Genomic DNA, 20,299 nt, shown 5'->3' on the forward strand with positions numbered 1-20,299 from the left:
TGTAAAAATAACTAGCTCATGTGCCACATGAACATTATGTCAAAGTACCTTCATCCATTTGCATAGAAAAGATAAAAATCAATACACTTCTGTAATTGTATTTACCATAATGGGGTGAATTAATTTTTCGTTGCAACTTGCAACAGAATGTAGTGCACTCTCTAAGTAAATATTTAATGGATATAAAACACGTTGATGTAGACTATCAGACTCAAGTAATCTTTTACACAATTGTGTCATTTCATTATGAGCACATTTAGATTTAATAAACAATTTTTGCATAATTGTTAATTTTCTGGGGTACATCTTTAAATAAACTATATATTATGTGATATTTGCAAGGAGTAGAGAAGCAAAATTACCATGTAAAGTACTAAGCCAAGTATAGGAAGAGATTATTTTGTATGATTTTTATTCCGCAAGAGAATAGGGATTTGAAATTAGAATGATAAGATTTAACATCTGTTGTTTTCTCATTGCAACAGTCGTTTGCTGGTTTTGAAGAGTGGTTCAACTCCTTTCAAGATGAGCCTTGTTCCAACTTGCCCTGATCATTACCTTATGGCTGCCTGTGAAGATGGTTGCTTTGCCTGGGACATTATGCCAACAAAACCTGAAGAAAAAAGGCAAGTAGTTTATTCTGTGAGTTAGCATTTAATTGTATTATTTCGTTAAGATACTTTTCCCCAGCCTTGTGAAAGGTTTCCATCTTGTTGAGATCCACACTTACTGCATCTCGTTCAAATACCACTATTCTTGTGCCAACATTCTTGCATTTCATAGGCAATCAACTGTATCTGGTTTACCACATCAGGGGTGTCACAGTGGTGCCTCACAGTACCAGAGACTCTGGCTCATTCTATGTGGAGTTTACATGTTCTCCCTGTGACCATGGGGTTTCCTCCAGGTGCTCCAGTTTCCTTCCTCATCCCAAAGACGAGAGGATTTGTAGAATAATTGACTTTGATGAAATTATAAAATTGCCCCTAATGTGTGTAGGGAGTGGATGTGAAAGTGAGATAACATAGAACAAGTGTCAATGGGGATCGATGGTTGGCATGGACTCAGTGCGCCGAAGGGCCCGTTTCCATGCTGTATCTTTCAATCAATTCAATCAATTTGCTCCACAATTCCATGATCCTATTCACTCTCAAAATCTCTTCAGAAATCCCCTTGTATTTTCACTTGTCTTTTACTATGTAGAACCTTTTACTATTTTTGTAGATCCTCAATTTTTCATAGACTCTGCATTCCCATTAACAAAGTCATAATATTGAAATTCTCATAGAATGATTGGAACATTATGACACAAAAGGAGGCTTTTATATCTGCACCAGTCAAGAGAGAGCTGTCCAGCTGAAACAAGGTCCATAGCCCTGCAGGTCACCGTTTATAAATGTGAAGAGCATTTCTGCTTCCACTACCCTTCCAGACTCATCACTTGCTAGGTGAAAAGATATCTTTTCTAATCCTTCTTTCAAGCAGATTAAATTTCTGCCTCCTAATTTTTTAACTCCTGTACATTAGCCCCTCTTTTTCTGGTTTTTGTTTCATTTCAACCTCCCAATGCCATTCCTATCCTACCCATGACATTTTGTAAAAATTATCCTTTAAACTCGTTTTCTATTCCCGTCATTCATGGGAACCCCTAAATTTAAATTAAAAGTGAATAATTGTGCAAAAAAAAACCCAATTTGGGAACACAGTAGTATTAATATTACTGATGCAAGAAGGACAAATATCCTATGTTCCATAGGAAAGATTCATTTGTTAATGTAACCGTTTCTACAAGTTGCAGGCAGGTGATAAAACACTGAATATCAATGGTAGAATTAACATCTAAAGATTGTTTTGGAATATTTACCAAAAATGTTCAAGTATTTGACATGTATCCTGAATAATAGTGAAGAGCTGATTGTAGTATTTTAGAAGTGCTTCTGTTTGTTTTGGGGGGGGCAAAGTAATCTTTATTTTTTTTTTTTTTTTTTACCTCAGATTAATACCTTCTTCTCCTCTCCCTTCCCCTCTTCTCTTCCCTCTTCCCGCACTTTCTCGCACCGACCCCCCTCCCTCGGGACTACCCAAAGTGATCATGTTAGACATGATCCAACTTAATTGCGGAATTCATTGCCACGGATGGCAGTGGAGGCAAAGTCATTGGGTATTCTTAAGGAGGAGATTGACAGATTCTTGATTGGTGATGGTGTCCAGAGTTATGGGGGAAAGACAGGAGAATGGGGTTAAGAGGGGCAGATAGAACAGTCATGATTGAATGGCGGAGTAGACTCAACGTGACATGCATTCTTCAGCAAATTCTACTTGTCTGAACTTAATTGTTTTACGAGAGATTATTTTTATTACAGTTTCTTCCCTTGGAAACATACCAATTGTGTTTTGAGGATGAAACTCAGTTCCTAGAAGGGCTACATAATGACATTCTGAGGTCAATTTTATACACTTGTTAGCAACTGACATGTACCAAGTTGCTTTTACTCAATCCGAAAATTAAATGCCAGAATTTGGGATTCAGCAAGAGTTGTAAAACCTGTATGCATGAACTCATAAAGCACCAAGAATATGTTGCACTCTATCACTTAGTTTTCTTTTATTTAGTAATTCATATTGATATAAAAAGTAATAAATTAATAATTAACTTGGGAAAGAAGCTCATCATTTGTGTGCTGCCGAGTACAATTCTTTATAGTTAATGTAGAATTTTTTTTTTGACTTCCAGAAACTTTGAGATGGAATTTCTTTTCCCAATTTACAATAAAAAGGATGTTGAAAATAATCACCATATAATTGATACTTTGGCTTTCTGCAGTGATGATCTTATAGGTAAGCAGACCTCCCAACCCTTCCAAATTTGGTGGAAAGTTTCCGCTTTCTTATTTCATTTCTGCCATTCCGATTTCGCCTCACATTTTTCCGCAAAACACATGCCTCGCCGCTCGCCCTGCCTCACGCCGCTGGCCTTGCCTCGTGCCACTGGTCCGGCCTCGCCGCTGGCCATCCCGCTGGCCCGGCCTTGCCTCGCCTTGCCCCTGGCCTCGCTTCGCCGTTAGCCTGGCCTCGCCTCTCTGCATAGCATGAGGCCCATTGATGTTGAGAGGGGATGGGGTGGGTGAATGGCAGGGGTGGTTGGGGGGAGGGGGGCAGGGGAGGGGGAGGTGGGGGTGGGGGGCGGAGGAAGGGAGGGAGAGGGTGGGGGTGGGAGGGGAGGGGAGTGTAGGTGGGGGGAAAGGGGGAGGAGGGGAGTAGGGGTGGGGGGGAGGGTAGTGGGTGGGGGGAGTAGGGTGGGGTGGACATGGACCGTTGTGATTTGCTGTTGAAGACCACTGAAGCAAGTATGTCTTCAATGAAATTAGGTATGTGCAGTTTTAACTCTTCATAACTTAGCCATAAAATGTATGACCATTGTTCTTTTATTCAATACCAAGAGAATTGGGATGTGTAAGGAAAAAGCAAATTAGAAAAAACAAAACAAAACAATTTTTTCTTTGTGTTGTAAAAAGTATTTCTGTTCAATAACCTTTCTATAATAGACAATAGACAATAGGTGCAGGACGAGGCCATTCGGCCCTTCGAGCCAGCACCGTCATTCAATGTGATCATGGCTGATCATTCTCAATCAGTACCCCGTTCCTGCCTTCTCCCCATACCCCCTGACTCCGCTATCCTTAAGAGCTCTATCTAGCTCTCTCTTGAATGCATTCAGAGAATTGGCCTCCACTGCCTTCTGAGGCAGCGAATTCCACAGATTCACAACACTCTGACTGAAAAAGTTTTTCCTCATCTCAGTTCTAAATGGCCTACCCCTTATTCTTAAACTGGCCCGTTGTTCTGGACTCCCCCAACATTGGGAACATGTTTCCAGCCTCTAACGTGCCCAACCCCTTAATAATCTTATACGTTTCAATAAGATCTCCTCTCATCCTTCTAAATTCCAATGTATACAAGCCTAGTCGCTCCAGTCTTTCAACATATGACAGTCCCGCCATTCCGGGAATTAACCTAGTAAACCTACGCTGCACGCCCTCAATAGCAAGAATATCCTTCCTCAAATTCGGAGACCAAAACTGCACACAGTACTCCATTTGCGGTCTCACTAGGGCCCTGTACAACTGCAGAAGGACCTCTTTGCTCCTATACTCAACTCCTCTTGTTATGAAGGCCAACATTCCATTGGCTTTCTTCACTGCTTGCTGTACATGCATGCTTCCTTTCAGTGACTGATGCACTAGGACACCCAGATCCCGTTGTAACTTATATACTCATGATAGGCCTGACATTGTACATGTAGTCCAAGAACTACAGACTGTTGGAAATAATAGTCGTTTTTGAATGTAGCGCATCGCATATGCGCATTTAGCATGCATACTTTTATTTGCTGACAAGTTGCATTATTTGGTGGGATACCTCAGAGATCAGTGCTTGAGCTCCATTTGTTCACAATTTGTTCACAATTTCAATCAACAATTTGGGCCAGGATGACATTTCCAAGTTTCCTGATAACATAAAAGTAGATTTGACTTTGATCATGGACAAGAATGTAAAAGGACTTTGCAGTTAAAAAAAAGCTGGGTAAAGAGTGAAGACGAGGCAGATGGAATGTAATGTTGAAAAACACGAGCAAAAACGTCCACTTTGATGCTTGTACGAGAAAAGTGGAGAATTTATTAAATAGTGCGAGACTAAGTGGTGTTAACGTTCAAAGGGACCACTGACATGCTTGTACACAAGTCATTGAAGCCCAACATGCAGGCAATTAAAAACAAAAGTGATATGTTTATCTATTATATAAGAATTGTGTACAGGAGAAAAAATTGTTAATGTGATTGTATAAGGCCTTTGTGAGCCTTGTTATACATGCAAAGATCCACTAGACTGATTCCACAATTGGCAGGTTGGCTATATGAGGACAGACTAACTAGACTGGGACCTCATTTTCTAGTTTAGAAGAATGGGATGAGATCCTACATCACCTCGTGGCACCACGGGAGAAGAATGAGGAGGAGATAAGACTTTGCCTTCCATCACAGTGAGGGTGTGCCTAGAGCAATCACTGTGATGGCTGTTTTGTGTAAAAAATTATATCTGTGTGTCTTGTGCTTTTTAATGTCTACTGCTGGACCCTGACGTGAGAGGACGCTGGCGTTGAGTATTCGCCGCTTTTCCGTCAGGATAGTTTGTCTGTTTGTTTCTATGTTAATTGTTTTTGTAAAGCGCTTTGAGCATGTGATAAGGCGCTATATAAAATAAATGGATTATTATTATTATAATGTACAATATTCGTAATGGGATTGACAGATGCAGGGAAGATGTTTTACTGGCTAAGGAGTAGACATGAGCCAAGTTTCAGAATAAGGGTTTCAGGCTTATGACTGAGATGAAAAGTTTATTCACAGGATTGTGAAACTTTGGAATTGCCTTCCCTGAAGGGCTCAGGATGTTTAGTTATTGCGTTTAATAACAACAGATTGATTGATTGATTTCTGGACCTTATCACAGAATCCTTTGATTATACATTAGTGCTGCAAAATGGTGCTTAGGAAGAAGATCAGCCATGATCTTAATGTAGAATGAAGGAGGTTCAAAGGGCCAGATTGCTCACTGCCGCATTAAAATTTGTGTCTGGCTTTTCAAATGGAACTGGATATCAGAATGCTATTGTACCTTCAACCAACAATTCTAACCAATTCAGCTTCTTCAAATAAAATCTTGTTTCCTAATTAAATAGAATATGGGTAATGCAAGTTTACCGTCCTATTGTATAGATTTATGGGCCACATAAATGGGGCTTTGTAGCCTTCAGTTTAATGGTTCTATGGCTACCATCTTGCTTCCAATTTATTGCATGATACAGAAAAGTACATTTCTATCCTGATTTCTACCGTCCACAAATGGGTCAATGTGCTGGAGCATTTATTGCATAAGTTAGCCGGGAAGCATCAGGAAAGGCATATGGTGACTTTATCCCTTGTTCCAATGTAATCAAATTGGGCTGCACAATTCCAGCTAAAGCACATATAATCATAATAGTAATTTATCATAATCATAATAGTAATTTATTAGCCAAGTATGTTTTGCAACATACGGGGAATTTGATTTGCCATACAGTCGTACCAATAAAGAGCAAAAAGACACCCAAATAAATTTTTTACATGAACATCCACCACAGTGACTCCCCCACATTCCTCACTGTGATGGAAAGCAAAGAAAAGTTCAATCTTCTTCCCTTCTTTGTTCTCCCACGTTTGGGGCACTCGAACCTTCCGTTGTCGGAGCGATCTTGGCTCCCGCAGCCGGCGATCGGGCCCTCCGCGTCGGAGCGATCAAGCTCCCACATCGGGGGGGGCCTCAGCTTCCCGCGCCGGGCGATCGGACCCCGGGTCGGGGCTGGTCGAACCTTGTGTGGCTTGGAACTTCCCGACATCAGTCTCTACCCAAGACTGCGAGCTCCTTGGTGTTGAAATCTGCAGGCCACGGTTGGAGCGTCGATCGCAGGCTCCGATGGTAAGTCCACGGTCCCGCGTTGGGGCTCAAAGTCAGTCTCGAGCAAGGCCGCCAGCTCCATGATGTTAGGCCGCAGTGCGACCGGAGAGATGATCAGGGAGCTGATACGAGCCTCGTGGATGAATAAAGAGGTACAAAATCTGCCAGGGCATGCAACAATGGCCTTAAATCCGGGGACACTGTAACATACAGTGTTGCCAGGTCAAACCTGAAAAAAGGCATAAAAAGGGCCAAAGACCTTCACAGACTACGTGTGGAAGATCACTTCAAAAGCACTGACACCAGAAGCATGTGGCAAGGCATCAGGGATATCACTGATTACAAGAGCAACCCTGCCTGCCCGTGCAGTGATGTCACACTGGTCAACGAGCTCAACACCTTCTTTGCGCGCTTTGAAACCGGCAACAACAACATGAGTGGTAAAATTCCGTCCTTGGAGGACGATCAGGTGCTCACATTGAGCACACATGATGTACAGGGCACGCTGCAGAGGATCAACCCATGCAAGGCTGCAGGCCCGGTCGGAGTCCCAGGATGGATACTTAAGGACTGGTGCTCAGAGAACAACCTGTCCCAAACACAACTAAGACCAAGGAGCTAATTATCAACCATAGAAGGTTACAGAATGAGGAATACGCTCCAGTCCTCATCAACGGGGACGAAGTGGTGAGAGTGTCCAGCTTCAGGTTTCTGGGCACACACATCTCACAGAACCTCACATGGTCCACCAACACTGCTGCGCTAGTTGAAAAAGCACAGCAACGGCTGTTTTTCCTGAGAACGCTACAAAAGGTTGGTCTGCCACAACAGCTACTGATGACCTTCTACCGCTGCACTACAGAGAGCATACTGACATATGTGTGGTATCTCAGCTGCACGGCAGCAGACAGGAAAGCTCTTCAGCGGGTCGTCTGCAGAGTGTAGAGGATCATTGGGATACAGCTACCAGCCCTGGAGGAGATATGATCTCTACAAGGCACGCTGCCTCAGGAAAGCCACCAGCATCTACAAAGACTCCACATACTCATGCCACTGTCTGTTTGAACTACTTCCATCTGGCAGACGTTACAAAGTCTTCTGCGCCGCACCTCCAGACTAAGAAACAGCTTTATCCCTAGAGCTATAGCTGCTCTGAATCGGTCCTCCTGAGAGCCCGCCATGATCTGTCTCTGCCCCCAGGGTCATCTGGCACAACTGACCCTTGTATGAACCTTTTTTTGCACTTTACCTTGTTCCTCCTTTTTTTTCCTCCCCCCCCCCTTTTTGTTGTTTTCATTTTCGCTGTGATTTATTTATATATTTGATTTGATAGCATTGATATGGAAGCAACATTCAAAATCTCGTTGTACTTGTACAATGACAATAAAGGATATTGTATTGTATTGTATCCGGAAAAAAATCACATCTCTGGCAAGTTAGGAGATTGAAAAAAGTTTCCCACGGCCCCCTCCCCCACCCCCCACATAAAACAAACCAGAGAACATTAACACAAACTTTTAAAACACACTAAAAATAACAAAAAAGACAGACAGACTGTTGGCGAAGCTTCCATCGCTGACGGCGCTACCAGTTGCTTTGTAACAGGAAGAACCTCCCCATTGGTGCTTAAAAAAATCATAAATTACTTGGAGATTTGATGCTAAAGGACTGCTAGTTGTTCAGAGTTGTGCTGCTTGCTATTTACAGAAATAGTGAAAGATTTTATAGTCTTCAAGAAGTACTGTGGCTGAGAACAGCATAAGGATTGCTTTGTGCTTGAGCACCTTGAGGCTGTGAATTTCTATGATGGAGCATCAGTATCAATACTGCCAACTTAGCATTAAAGTTCTTCCAGTGCTGTATCTAAACATAGCACAAAAAGTAAGGAAATTTGTGTTTGGTAGATTATTTCTTTGTTGTAACAATGCTTCTTGGCAATAAATCTTATACCGTTGGAAAGCCTGTTTATTTCCCTTTTAAATGGTGCCACATTTGTAAGGAACATGCATTTGTGGGATGAGCAGCAGAGCTGAGTATATGGGATGCGCCCATGAAAAATTTGCCAAATCTTCTCTGCCAATGCCAAACAGCTTATTCTGCTGTTGCTATTGACTCTTGTTTTGAGCTTCTGGTACCCCCAGGTGCTGACAAGAATGGGATGCCATCCCACAACAGTGTGTGACCAGGCTGGTGACCAGCATGAGGAGGAGGTGCCAGGCTGTTGTGGCTGTGTATGGTTCTTCCACACGCTACTGTGGCTCCTGTTTATTAAATGAATAAATTGTTAAATTGCCAATATGTCTTGTTTCTTCAGACCAATCATCCAATCCACCAAACAACACCGAACAAGAGTCAATGGCAGAATAAGCTGTTTGGCATTGGCAGAGAAGATTTGGCAAATTTTTCATGGGCGCATCCCATATACTCAGCTCTGCTGCTCATCCCACAAATGCATGTTCCTTACAAATGTGGCACCATTTAAAAGGGAAATAAACAAGCTTTCCAACGGTATAAGATTTATTGCCAAGAAGCATTGTTACAACAAAGAAATAATCTACCAAACACAAATTTCCTTACTTTTTGTGCTATGTTTATGTCCTTTGGGATAGACTCGTTGCATTGTCTCAGTTTTGCTTCCTCTCACTGCCTGTACCTCCCTGATCTCATATGTATAGACAATAAATCTCCCTCCCCAATCTACCATTGTTTCTAAAGTGATACCTGCCAATAAGAGGTTTATCACCTTGTCCTGGTGTGCCAGCACTTGATTCCACTATTTGCCCTTACAAAATACCTCAGCTTTGAATGGTATAATTTGGTTTTGTAGTTATTGCAGTCTGGCTTGAACTAGTTAAGCCACAGTTGAAAAATAAGCTATAGTTAGTGACATGTCTTCTCAATGATTAATTCCTGGATTGCCAAGCTGCTACTTATAATGGAAGAATGATGGCATTGTTGTGGCATAGAAGCGAGGAGATGTCAGAGATTTAATAGAAAAGTAATTGAGATGTTGTGGTGGGAATGAAGATTTGAAAAGGATAGCAAAGAGAATCATATGGATGGATGAATTTTAGTTGGTGGCATAGAATGACATATAGTTATGATGAGTATTGGTTGGAGGGAGCAGATGTTACTCGGATGTTTGGGGATGCAGGGTTGTACCTACTGTAGGTTGAGACAGTAGGGGAGAACCATCAGAAATGATGAAAGAAAATTAAAGAAGGCCCCTGCATGGAGAAAGTTGAAACTTCTGACTCTCCAAGAGTGTCTTAAGGTCCAGTCCTTAAACTGCCACGAAAACGGACCTCATTCTCCAGTCAAGACCTGTTGCAATGTTGTCACGGACTTTGGAAACCCGTGATAAAGGTTTGCATAAATGACAGGGACAAATGTTGTGAGCCGGTTGTTGTCTCAGTACATATCCAGTGGCCTCGGGTACAAAACTATCAACAATAACTTTGTCCCACTTTCTTCTCCATTGGCATGAAAATGGTTCTTCAAGCCCAGACGTTTGGGCAATCTTGATTAAAACAGTCATTTAATGCTACATCACTCGTCTGAAGATATCATTTGAAATTATTTGTAATTTACTTAATTGCTGCTTCTTTAATGATTATAGAATCTTTTAGACAAACATATTTTACCTTGTGATTGAACAGCTTCCAAAAGTTCCATGCAAGGTTCAATATACCTGTGGAGCTGGAATAAGACTTTACAAAAACGGAAGAAACAGAATACTAAGGTGCATGCAGAGATTCTGAGAGAGTTTGAGTGGTCCAACACAGAACAGCTTTACATAGCGCTTGCTGCTTGTCCAGGTGAGTACATAAGAAGTCTTGAACAACAACTTTTTCATGATTTTGCTATTTATTTATCCCAATAAACATTTGTTCATCTTCTGCCATTTTATGGTAATATTGTATTCAGTAAACTTTTTTGATGAATTTTGAAGTTTATTTAAATGTGGAATTCCATTATGTTAAATTATTACCCCTCTCTAAATAATGTGTTAAATTAAAAGTGCTTCCTAATATTTTGGTTAAGTTCTACAATTATTATGTGAACATTATTATTGTAATAAGCAAGTACAACTTTAGGTCTTCCAGTGCAGATGATGGGTTTTGATCCCAAACGTCAACTGTACATTTTCTCCACAGATGCTACTTGGCCTGCTGGGTTTCTCCAGGGTTTGTTTTGTTGCTACAACATTAGAACATAATGGTATTTTAGTTACCCATATTTACGGTATTTTATGTTTTCCTCGGCTGCTTATAATCTCTAATATTGCTTGTTAGAAATGGCCTCGTGAGATCCATTGTATCGAGTATCTGCTGTGGCATCATATGTCTGCTGTAGGCATGACAAAACCACAGCATTCTTTGAGTCCTGTGCAATGTTAAAGTCTTCAAAAGATTGAATGATTGGCATGAATGATGATGAACAATTAAATCTTGGGAGGATGAACATAGAACAGTACAGCACCGGAACATGCCTTTTAGCCCACAATGATCATGCCGAACACGGTTCCAAGGTAAACTAATCACCTTTGCATGTGATCCATATCCCTCCATTCCATGCACATCCATTTGCCTCTCTAAATTACAACTTAGCGAAAGTTATCAAACCATCTAAAAGCCTCTTAACTGCCATTATTGTATCTGGCCCCACCACCCCTGGCAGCATATTCCAGGCACCCATCACTCTGCGTAAAACTAAATAAACTTGCCCTGCACGTCTCCTTGAAACTTTGCCCCTCTCACCTTAAAGCTATGTCCTCTAGTCCATGATGTTTGCACCCTGTGAGAAAGGTTCTGACTGTCTATCTATGCCTCTCATAATTTTATATTCAGGTTTCCCCACAACCTCTGACATTCCAGAGAAAATAATGCAAGTTTGTTCAACCTCTTGTGACGATTACCCTCTCAATTCACTAGAGATTGGCCAGTATTCTAGTAAAACTCTTCTGCCCCCTCTCCAAAGTCTCCACATCCTTCCTGTAATGGAGCGAGCAAAACTGCACACAATACTATTAATGCAGCCTAGCCAAAATTTTATAAAGCTACAACATGACTTCCTGACTCTTATAATATTGCCCTGATCAATGAAGGCAAGCATACCATACACCTCCTTTACCATTCCATCTACTTATGTTAACACTTTCAGGAAGCTACGGACTTGGACCCCAAGATCCCTTTGTACATCAATGCTGTTTGGGGTCTTGCCATTAACTGTACACTTTCCCCATACCATTTGACCTCCAACGCCTCACAACTGCTCAGATTAAGCTCCATCTGCCATTTCTCTGTCCATTTCTGTAGATGATCTATATCCCGCTGTACATTTTAACAGCCTTCGTCACTCTCCGCAACTCCACCAATTTTAATGTCTGCAAACATATCAGCCTACATTTACGTTCAAGTCATTTATATATATCACAAACAACAGAGATCACTGCAGAACTCCACTGGTCATAGACGTCCAGACAGAATAATATCCTTCCACCGCAATACTCTGTCTTCACTGAATAAGCCAGTTCAGAATCCATACGAGCAAGTCACCGTGAGTCCCATGCATCTTAATCTACTGATCAGCCTACCATGCGGGACTTTATCAAATGCCTTACCCTGTTTTAAGTTTTTTATTACTTTTATATTCTTCAAGGATCTTGTCTAATTTCAGCTTCATAATCCTTACATATACTTCCTTTTTCTTTTTGACTAGATTTGCAACCTTTCTTGTCATCCAAGTTTACTGACACTTGCATCCTTGTATTTCTTCCTTGCGGGAACATATTGGCCCTGAATTTTAACCAGCTTGCCTTTAAATGACACCCACATGTGGATCTAGCCAAGAGAAATCCAGACGGCCATGGTGGTGCAGCGGTAGAGTTTCTGCCTTACAGTGCTTGCTGTCTGTATGGAGTTTGTACGTTCTCCCCGTGACTGCGTGGGTTTTCTCCGAGATCTTCAGTTTCCTCCCACACTCCAAAGACGTACAGGTTTGTAGGTTAATTGGCTTGGTGTATGTGTAAATTGTCCCCAGTGTGTGTAGGATAATGTTAATGTGCAGGGATTGCTGGTCGGTGTGGACTTGAAGGGCCTGTTTCTGCGCTGTATCTCTAAACTTTAAAAAAGAAGCCACTCCCCATCTACTCTCCGCAGCTCCTGCCTAATAGTGCTGTAATTAGCCTTTATCCAAGATAGCAGTTTCCCCTTATATTCAGACTTAACCTTAACTGAAAACTTAGCATTATAGCATTATATTCAAAGTGTTCTCCAACTGAAACGCCAATCACCTGACCAGATTCATTTCTCAATGCAAAGTCTATTATAGCCCCTTCCATAGTTGGACTATCATCATCCTTTGTCAAGTAATTATCCTGGCTGAACCTTACAAATTCTGTCCCGTCTCAGCTTCTGGTTCTAAGACGCCCTAATTAATATTGAGGACACCCACTACAACAACCCTGTTCTTTAATATCTTTCCATAATATATCCACATTTAAGGCTATCTGGAGGACATAGCTATAACCCCAAAAAGAATTGTTAGGAAATATTATAGGAATAAGGGACAAATAATGATATGGATAATTGTGCTCGGCTGCCTATCAGGAGATCGTCTAGATTACCTACCTATTTTGCATTCTATTGATTGAAAGTAAAATCAAGTTGTGTGTATAAATAAGTAGTCTGCCCATTCTTCATCATTGCATTAAAATACCACTGATGATGTACAATAGGATTGGAAATATTTTTAAACCACTAGTAATGTGTGGAGGTAAGGAAATGTATACATGGAATGTTCTGTAATGGTGTTGATTCCATAATGTGACATCAACCATCGGATGCCACCAGCAATGGCTGCTTCGCCAACAGTCTGTCTGTCCCTTCCTTCTTTGTTGTTTGTATGTGTTAAATGTATAATTTTAGTGTTCTTTAGCTTTTTTATGTGGGGGAGGGGGGAGTTGGCGGAAACTTTTTCTAATCTCTTACCTCAAAGTAGATGCGATTTTTTTTCTGTATCGTTTCTCCGTCCGCATTGCGGCCTAACATCGAGGAGTTGGCGGCCTTTGCTGGAGACAGACTTTGAGAGCTTCACCGCGGGAGCCTGCGGACTTAACATCACGGAGCTCGCGGTTTCTGCTTAGAGACCGACTTCGGGAACAACAAGCCGCAGGAGCATCTATCGCCCCGACGCAGGAGCATCTATCGCCCCGACGCAGGAGCATCTATCGCCCCGACGCAGGAGCATCTATTGCCCCGACACAGGAGCATCTATCGCCCCGACGCAGGAGCTTCGACCGCCCCGACGCAGGAGCATCTATCGCCCCGACACAGGAGCTTCAACCGCCCCGACGCAGGAGCTTCAACCGCCCCGACACAGGAGCATCTATCGCCCCGACACAGGAGCATCTATCGCCCCGACACAGGAGCATCTACCGCCCCGACGCAGGAGCTTCGACCGTCCCGACGCAGGAGCATCTACCGCCCCGACGCAGGAGCTTCGACCGCCCCGACGCAGGAGCTTCGACCGCCCCGACGCAGGAGCTTCGACCGCCCCGACGCGGGAGCTTCAACTGCCCCGACGCGGGAGTTTTGATCACCCCGATGCAGGGGCTTCGACCGCCCCGATGCAGGAACTTCGATCGCCCCGGCTGCGGGAGAATAAAAGAGGAAAAGGATTGGACTTTATTGCCTTCCATCACAGTGAGGAGTGTGGGGAATCTGCTGTGGTGGATGTTTATGTTAACTTTTATGTAGTTGTGTGTCTTGTTGCTTTTTTTTTAGTATGGCTGTATGGTAATTCGAATTTCAATGTACCTTAATTGGTACACGTGACAATAAGTTGGCCTTGAAACCTTGAAACAACATGGTGGGAAATACCATTCAGTCATTTTAATTGTATGCTTTTCATTGACTCTAGTTTCTTTATTTGATACTTTAACTTAAAACAAAGTGGTCAAAGTAAAGGCACTAAAACTTTTAAAATGAAACGTTAAAGAATTGTATTATAAATAGGAACTTTTAAAGAGATCAAGGTTGAAAATAATTAAATATCGCAAAAATTAAGCAGAATTCTTTCTACAGCTGAAAACTATCTTCTATGTGGAGATGAGAAAGGAGACGTTTGGATGTATATGTTCGATGAGATCAGCACTGAATATGTGAATTCTGGCAAAAAGACTTCACCAACGCAGGTATCTTTTACTGACACAAAATTGAATTAAAGTTAGTATCTAGATTTTAAACATTGTCGCCAAATGGTTTTTCCCAAGACATTGTTCATGAGTGGAATACAAAAATTGTAAGATTTCCTACAACCTTTTGAAGAAAATCCAATTTATCTGTTGCAGTTATTTTTAATGTTAGTGTTCAAATGAAATCATATCATATCAGATGGAGTGCCGTTCAAATTTCCCAACTCTCTCTGATGTATGGTTGCATTCTCACTATTATTACTGATGTGGGGAAAAGCTTTTGAAATACTGCATCAATCTTTGGATTTTGAATATGACAATTGTCTCTTGGATACCACTTATCCGTAGCAGGAGTATACCAATTGTGAATATGCCTGTGTTTTCCTGTGAGTCAAGATTATATCAATGCAGAATTTTAGCTTTTTTACCACATTTTTGTCCTACAAACCTTTTTTTTGCGCATTTTCTTAACAAGGAAGAGCTAATCTGGCTGTCAAACCGATAAAACAGTTTAGGCCAGTGATGCATATCTTTTGTTTGGAATGTAAATCCGTGAATCAGATTTACAATCCGAATCAATTTCCAAGGGCCATTCACAAGAATCATAATTTTTACTTTGCCTGAAACAGATATTTTGAGTGATTTTTTTTACAAATGCCATAATTCTCACGGTTCCCTTACCTTCCCTCTGTTCTAATCACTGTCTGCTTGCTATCATTCATTGCCGCATTACTGTTGCACCAGCTGCCTCCTTGAGGCTCAAGCCACTTGCCCCACACTGTCCCACTCTGCTCCACTTGCCAGTGCTGATGTTGGCCCTGGGAACTCAACATACAGCGGGACAGCGCCTTTTATAGTACTGTTCCTGGTTCCAAGGTGCCTCCTGTTCAAATGTCTTAGGACATTACTTTAAAGAGGTTGAACTGGTAGGTAATTTCCAGGGACTGTATGCCTGATGGAGCAGCAACTGACCAAGCAAGTCAGAAGCAAGAGTGCAAAGATTCCAATTTATTTGCAATAGAGTTGCTTAAGACTGTTTTAGCACCTGCATAATGTCCTCACTGAAAAGTTCTGTGTGAAGTAAATTAGAATATCTTTCCATTCTCAGTGAGATCTGGACTGGCTTTAGCTTTAGCTGATTAGAAATTGGCTTCCTGTTTATTTTAAATGTTATAACATATGCTTAGAACAATCTCACAGGAAAATATTGTATTCTTAGTGGAATAGCCTTTGAAGATACAGTGCTTGATTTTTAATAGCAGAGTTCTAAAAGAGTTATTGTACATATTCCATCACAGTTTGTTCTAATACTCAGTTGATTGTCAAAGTTGAAGGGAGAAATAACCGAAGCTATACTTCCAGATCATAAACTTTTATGTTAAATATCTTCAGAGGAATGACATTAGGAGCTTGATTTTCTCATAACCTTCCAATGAGTATTTTGCCAATGTCCATACATAGATGACATGCGAAGGAACGGAAAGGTCTATGAGAAACTATAACTTCAGTGAATAGCATTGAATGATTATCTAACTGCATCAAATAATTACATTGATGTACTTATAAAATACACTGTGAAGGATAGTTAATGCCTACATTTGCTCATCTGACTAATATCTTTGGGTATTTTGCAGATTCTGAAGTGGCCAACTATAGAAGCAAAAGGCGAAATAGTTGAAGGAACTTTGATAAATGTTGCAATTACTGATACAGAATTTAAATATCTTGTGGCAGCAACAGATAAAAACATTATCGTTATTTGGAAAAGAATATAATTATCGTCAGAAGAACTGGATATCCAGACCATAGCCACCTGGACTTTTATCGCAGGTAGACACAAAATGCTGGAGTAACTCAGCGGGTCAGGCAGCATCTCAGGAGAAAAGGAACGGGTGACTTTTCGGGTCGAGACCCTTCTTCAGAGACCCTTTTTTCCTGGACTTTTATCGCAACTGAACGATGCACTCTGGCATCCTAATGGGTCCTGCGATTTATCTCAGAAGTCAAAATGTTTGTATGAGAAATATGGATGAGGTATAAGAATCATTGAGTCACTGCAACAAATTCGAACAGGTTTCATGCTGCTAATGAAAGGTGATTTGAAATAAGTATAGTTAATATATAACGTGCAAGACATTATTTTATTACTGAACAGAAATGTGACTTTTAGTTCTTCTTTAGGCTGCAGGGTGTAATTGCTGTTCATATCATATCATATCATATATATACAGCGCGGAAACAGGCCCTTTCGGCCCACCAAGTCCGCGCCGCCCAGCGATCCCCGCACATTAACACTATCCTACACACACTAGGGACAATTTTTTACATTTACCCAGTCAAATTAACCTACATACCCGTACGTCTTTGGAATCAATGTTCCTTCATTGATTTATGGTCTAATGTTTTTAAGCAGATTTGAAATCTGACACTTTCTTATATATTCTCCCTTATGACCTCATTACTCCATAAAATTTAAAATTAATTAAATTGTCATTGGAAATATTTATCTGCATATTAGAAACGATTGCCTTTTGTGTGTACTTTTTAGAGTCCATCATAGTTCGAGTTTCATGTATAACACCATTGCATTTTTTGTTTACACTTCAAAAATAATTAATCTGGCCAGGAAGTGAAATATTTTATTGTTTTAATGATCGTAAAAACCAAAGATAATGTTATTGCTTCCAACCTAAAGAGTTGTCAAACTATAGCTTCATCTAAACAGTAATCAAACCTTGTATCCTTAAATAAGTATCTTAAAGTTAAACATTGACTTGAAGAGCAAATCATGTACTCATAATATAATATAATCATTGTACATTAAACATCTTGTATGTCATGTGGCTATAGCTTTATTCACCAGAATAAAACAACCATAAATGGAATGATGAGCAAAAAAAACAAACTGCTGGGGGAACTCTGCAGGGCAGGCAGCATCTTTGGACACTTCCCTTCATTCCAAATACATACAGGTTTGTAGGTTAATTGGTTTGGTATAATTGAAATTGTCCCTAGTGTGGAAAGGATAGTGTTAGTGTTCGGGGATCGCTGGTCAGAGCGGACTCGGTGGGCCAAAAGGCCTGTTTCCGTGTGCTGTATCTCTAAACTAAATGTATCTCTAAACTAAACTGTATCTCAACCAAAAAATGCTGCCTGACCGGCTAAGTTCTTCCAGCTATTTTTTTTGAAATTAAAGATTCCAGCATCTGCAATCTCTTGTGTCTTCATTGATGAAATGATCACCTATTATCATCTAACTTACAAACGAATTGTAATGGTCTAATGTTTTAGACCATCTAATGGTCTAATGTGGCTGTCAAAACAGCCACAGCCAGACATAAAAACAGCTTTTTTTCCGTGAGTAGTAGCTCCACTCAATAACCAAAAGTTTATAGTCTCTTTTTGCTCTGATTTATTTCACTCACATGTTTAAACTGTAATGTTGTATTCTTAATGTTTTATGCTTTATTCTTAATCGTTTACTGTATGTTCGTGTTGTTACTTGCGAGTGGAGCACCAAGGCACATTCCTTGCATGTGTACATACTTGGCCAATAAACGTATTCGTTCATTCATCATGTGTGCTATTGATATTTTCTTAATATTTCAGATACAAGAGTAAAATAATCTATTGTTAAAAATTATGCTTTGTATAGTCTGGAATGATTGAAGATGTGGTATAAAATTAGACACTTTCTGTTCTGCTTTATTATGTTTTTCTCTTTTTTTACTTTAATTTATTTGGGGTGCATTTACTTAAAGTAAAATAGGTTGCTGACCTGTCTTGCATATTAATTTATCAGACACCTATTTGATAGAAGCAATTCAATAACTGTCAAAAATAGAATTAAATAGACCATCATGAGCTTCATTGGCTTTTCTCGTAGTTATTTTGAAATAAATCCAGGTTTATGGTTTTCAATGTTTCACCTGGCCATTGCTGCTGATTTCTGATAAATGATTTTTTATGAGTTAGATTTTTAAAAATTGAGCCATAAAGAAAACTACAAATAGAAATCCAGAAAATTTCTCAGAACATTTAAAAACATCTTATCAAATTGTTAACTTTGTGACTGATGACATGTGTTCCTTCTTTTTCTCTGAGTCTGCAATCTGTTTCACTCCACCCACCTTCTGTTATACTGGAAGCTGGTACTGTACATTTAAACCATTATACAATACAATACAATACAATACAATACAATATATCTTTATTGTCATTGTACCCAGGGGTACAACGAGATTGGGAATGCGCCTCCCATACGATGCAATAATTTAAGTAATTTAGACAGCAGCAACCCAACGAAACGAAGGAAGCACTAGGTGGTCCTGCAGAGTGTACCGTAGAGTGCAGCTTCAACAGGACGTTAGAGTCAGGAATTTGCTGTGCAAGGGTTTTTGTTAGGAAGTGATTTTGCTCCAATGTTTGTCTTTAGATTTGCATTCAGAATTTAATATAACTTTACTGTTAGCCAATTGTAAACAGCTGCCTGTCGGTGGCAGTTAACAAGTAGTTACATAATAATTGATACTGCTAACAGGCCGAATCAGATTTGGGGAATTTGGGTATGGCTTATAGGTAGCAAAAATCCTCCTTAAAGAGATTGCAGTTTAAACAGGTATGAAGGTTAAGAATTTGAACAGATATGAAGGTTAAGAATTTAAAAGGTTGAGAATTTGTTGAAAAGTTGCAAGGGGTGTTGTTTGCTATTAAAAGTATTAATAGTTAAATTAAGAAAATGTTTATTTGATTAAATAAAGCAAAAAGACGTTAAGTGTTAACATGTGGGAGTTGGATTTTGCATTTTTGGTAAATAGAGGCTTTTTAGGGATCTTCAGTCCGAATGAATGTATATCTCACACCATGTGGGAAAACATGGACACTCCTTGGCTTTTGGGCAACCACAGGGAAGTGTCATCAATTGTTGGGCTGGACATTCTACTAGGGGCTAATGACACTATAGTGCATCTACATGTGTGAGTGCTATGTAGACAACACTTTTCAGAGATGGTTATTCCGCAGTTCCTTCTGGTAGAAAATAAATGGGTGACTACTAGGCAGTGGCAGATGACACAGGGATCCACAGAGTTTATCTTTTTTCTTTAACAGGTGATTATTTCAAATGCTGGAGAAGATGAGGATTCCTCAGTGGAATACAGTCAAACCACTGGCACATTGAGTGACTCAACTGTGCAGGATAGAGGTAAATGACAGAAAAGCTGAACTGATAGGACATTCAATATTTTAAGGGATAAACAGATTTAGATTTTTTTTTAGAGATACAGCGCAGAAACAGGCCCTTCGGCCCACCGGGTCCGCGCCGCCCAGCGATCCCTGCACACTAACACTATCCTACACCCACTAGGGACAATTTTTACATTTGCCCAGCCAATTAATCTACATACCTGTACGTCTTTGGAGTGTGGGAGGAAACCGAAGATCTCGGAGAAAACCCACGCAGGTCACGGGGAGAACGTACAAACTCCGTACAGACGGCGCCCGTAGTCAGGATCGAACCTGAGTCTCCGGCGCTGCATTCGCTGTAAGGCAGCAACTCTACCGCTGCGCCACCGTTCCGCCCTACTGTGGCCACTGACATTTTAATGG

At 40.6% G+C, this 20,299-nt stretch overlaps 1 protein-coding gene across 1 annotated transcript in view; it reads left to right on the plus strand.

The window, feature by feature from the left end:
* The window catches only part of lrwd1 (leucine-rich repeats and WD repeat domain containing 1), a 42,234-nt gene extending 23,728 nt beyond the window's left edge, over positions 1-18,506 (plus strand). The window contains exons 12-16 of the mRNA XM_078422496.1: positions 486-626; positions 2,735-2,838; positions 10,155-10,313; positions 14,583-14,692; positions 16,327-18,506. Of these exons, the coding sequence (XP_078278622.1) occupies positions 486-626; positions 2,735-2,838; positions 10,155-10,313; positions 14,583-14,692; positions 16,327-16,467 (655 nt within the window). The 3' untranslated portion in view covers positions 16,468-18,506. The remainder of the gene's footprint in view (positions 1-485; positions 627-2,734; positions 2,839-10,154; positions 10,314-14,582; positions 14,693-16,326) is intronic.
* Positions 18,507-20,299: the final 1,793 nt, after the last annotated feature.

The sequence above is a fragment of the Rhinoraja longicauda genome, chromosome 26 (genome assembly GCF_053455715.1).
Source record: "Rhinoraja longicauda isolate Sanriku21f chromosome 26, sRhiLon1.1, whole genome shotgun sequence".
NCBI classification, from domain to species: domain Eukaryota; kingdom Metazoa; phylum Chordata; class Chondrichthyes; order Rajiformes; family Arhynchobatidae; genus Rhinoraja; species Rhinoraja longicauda.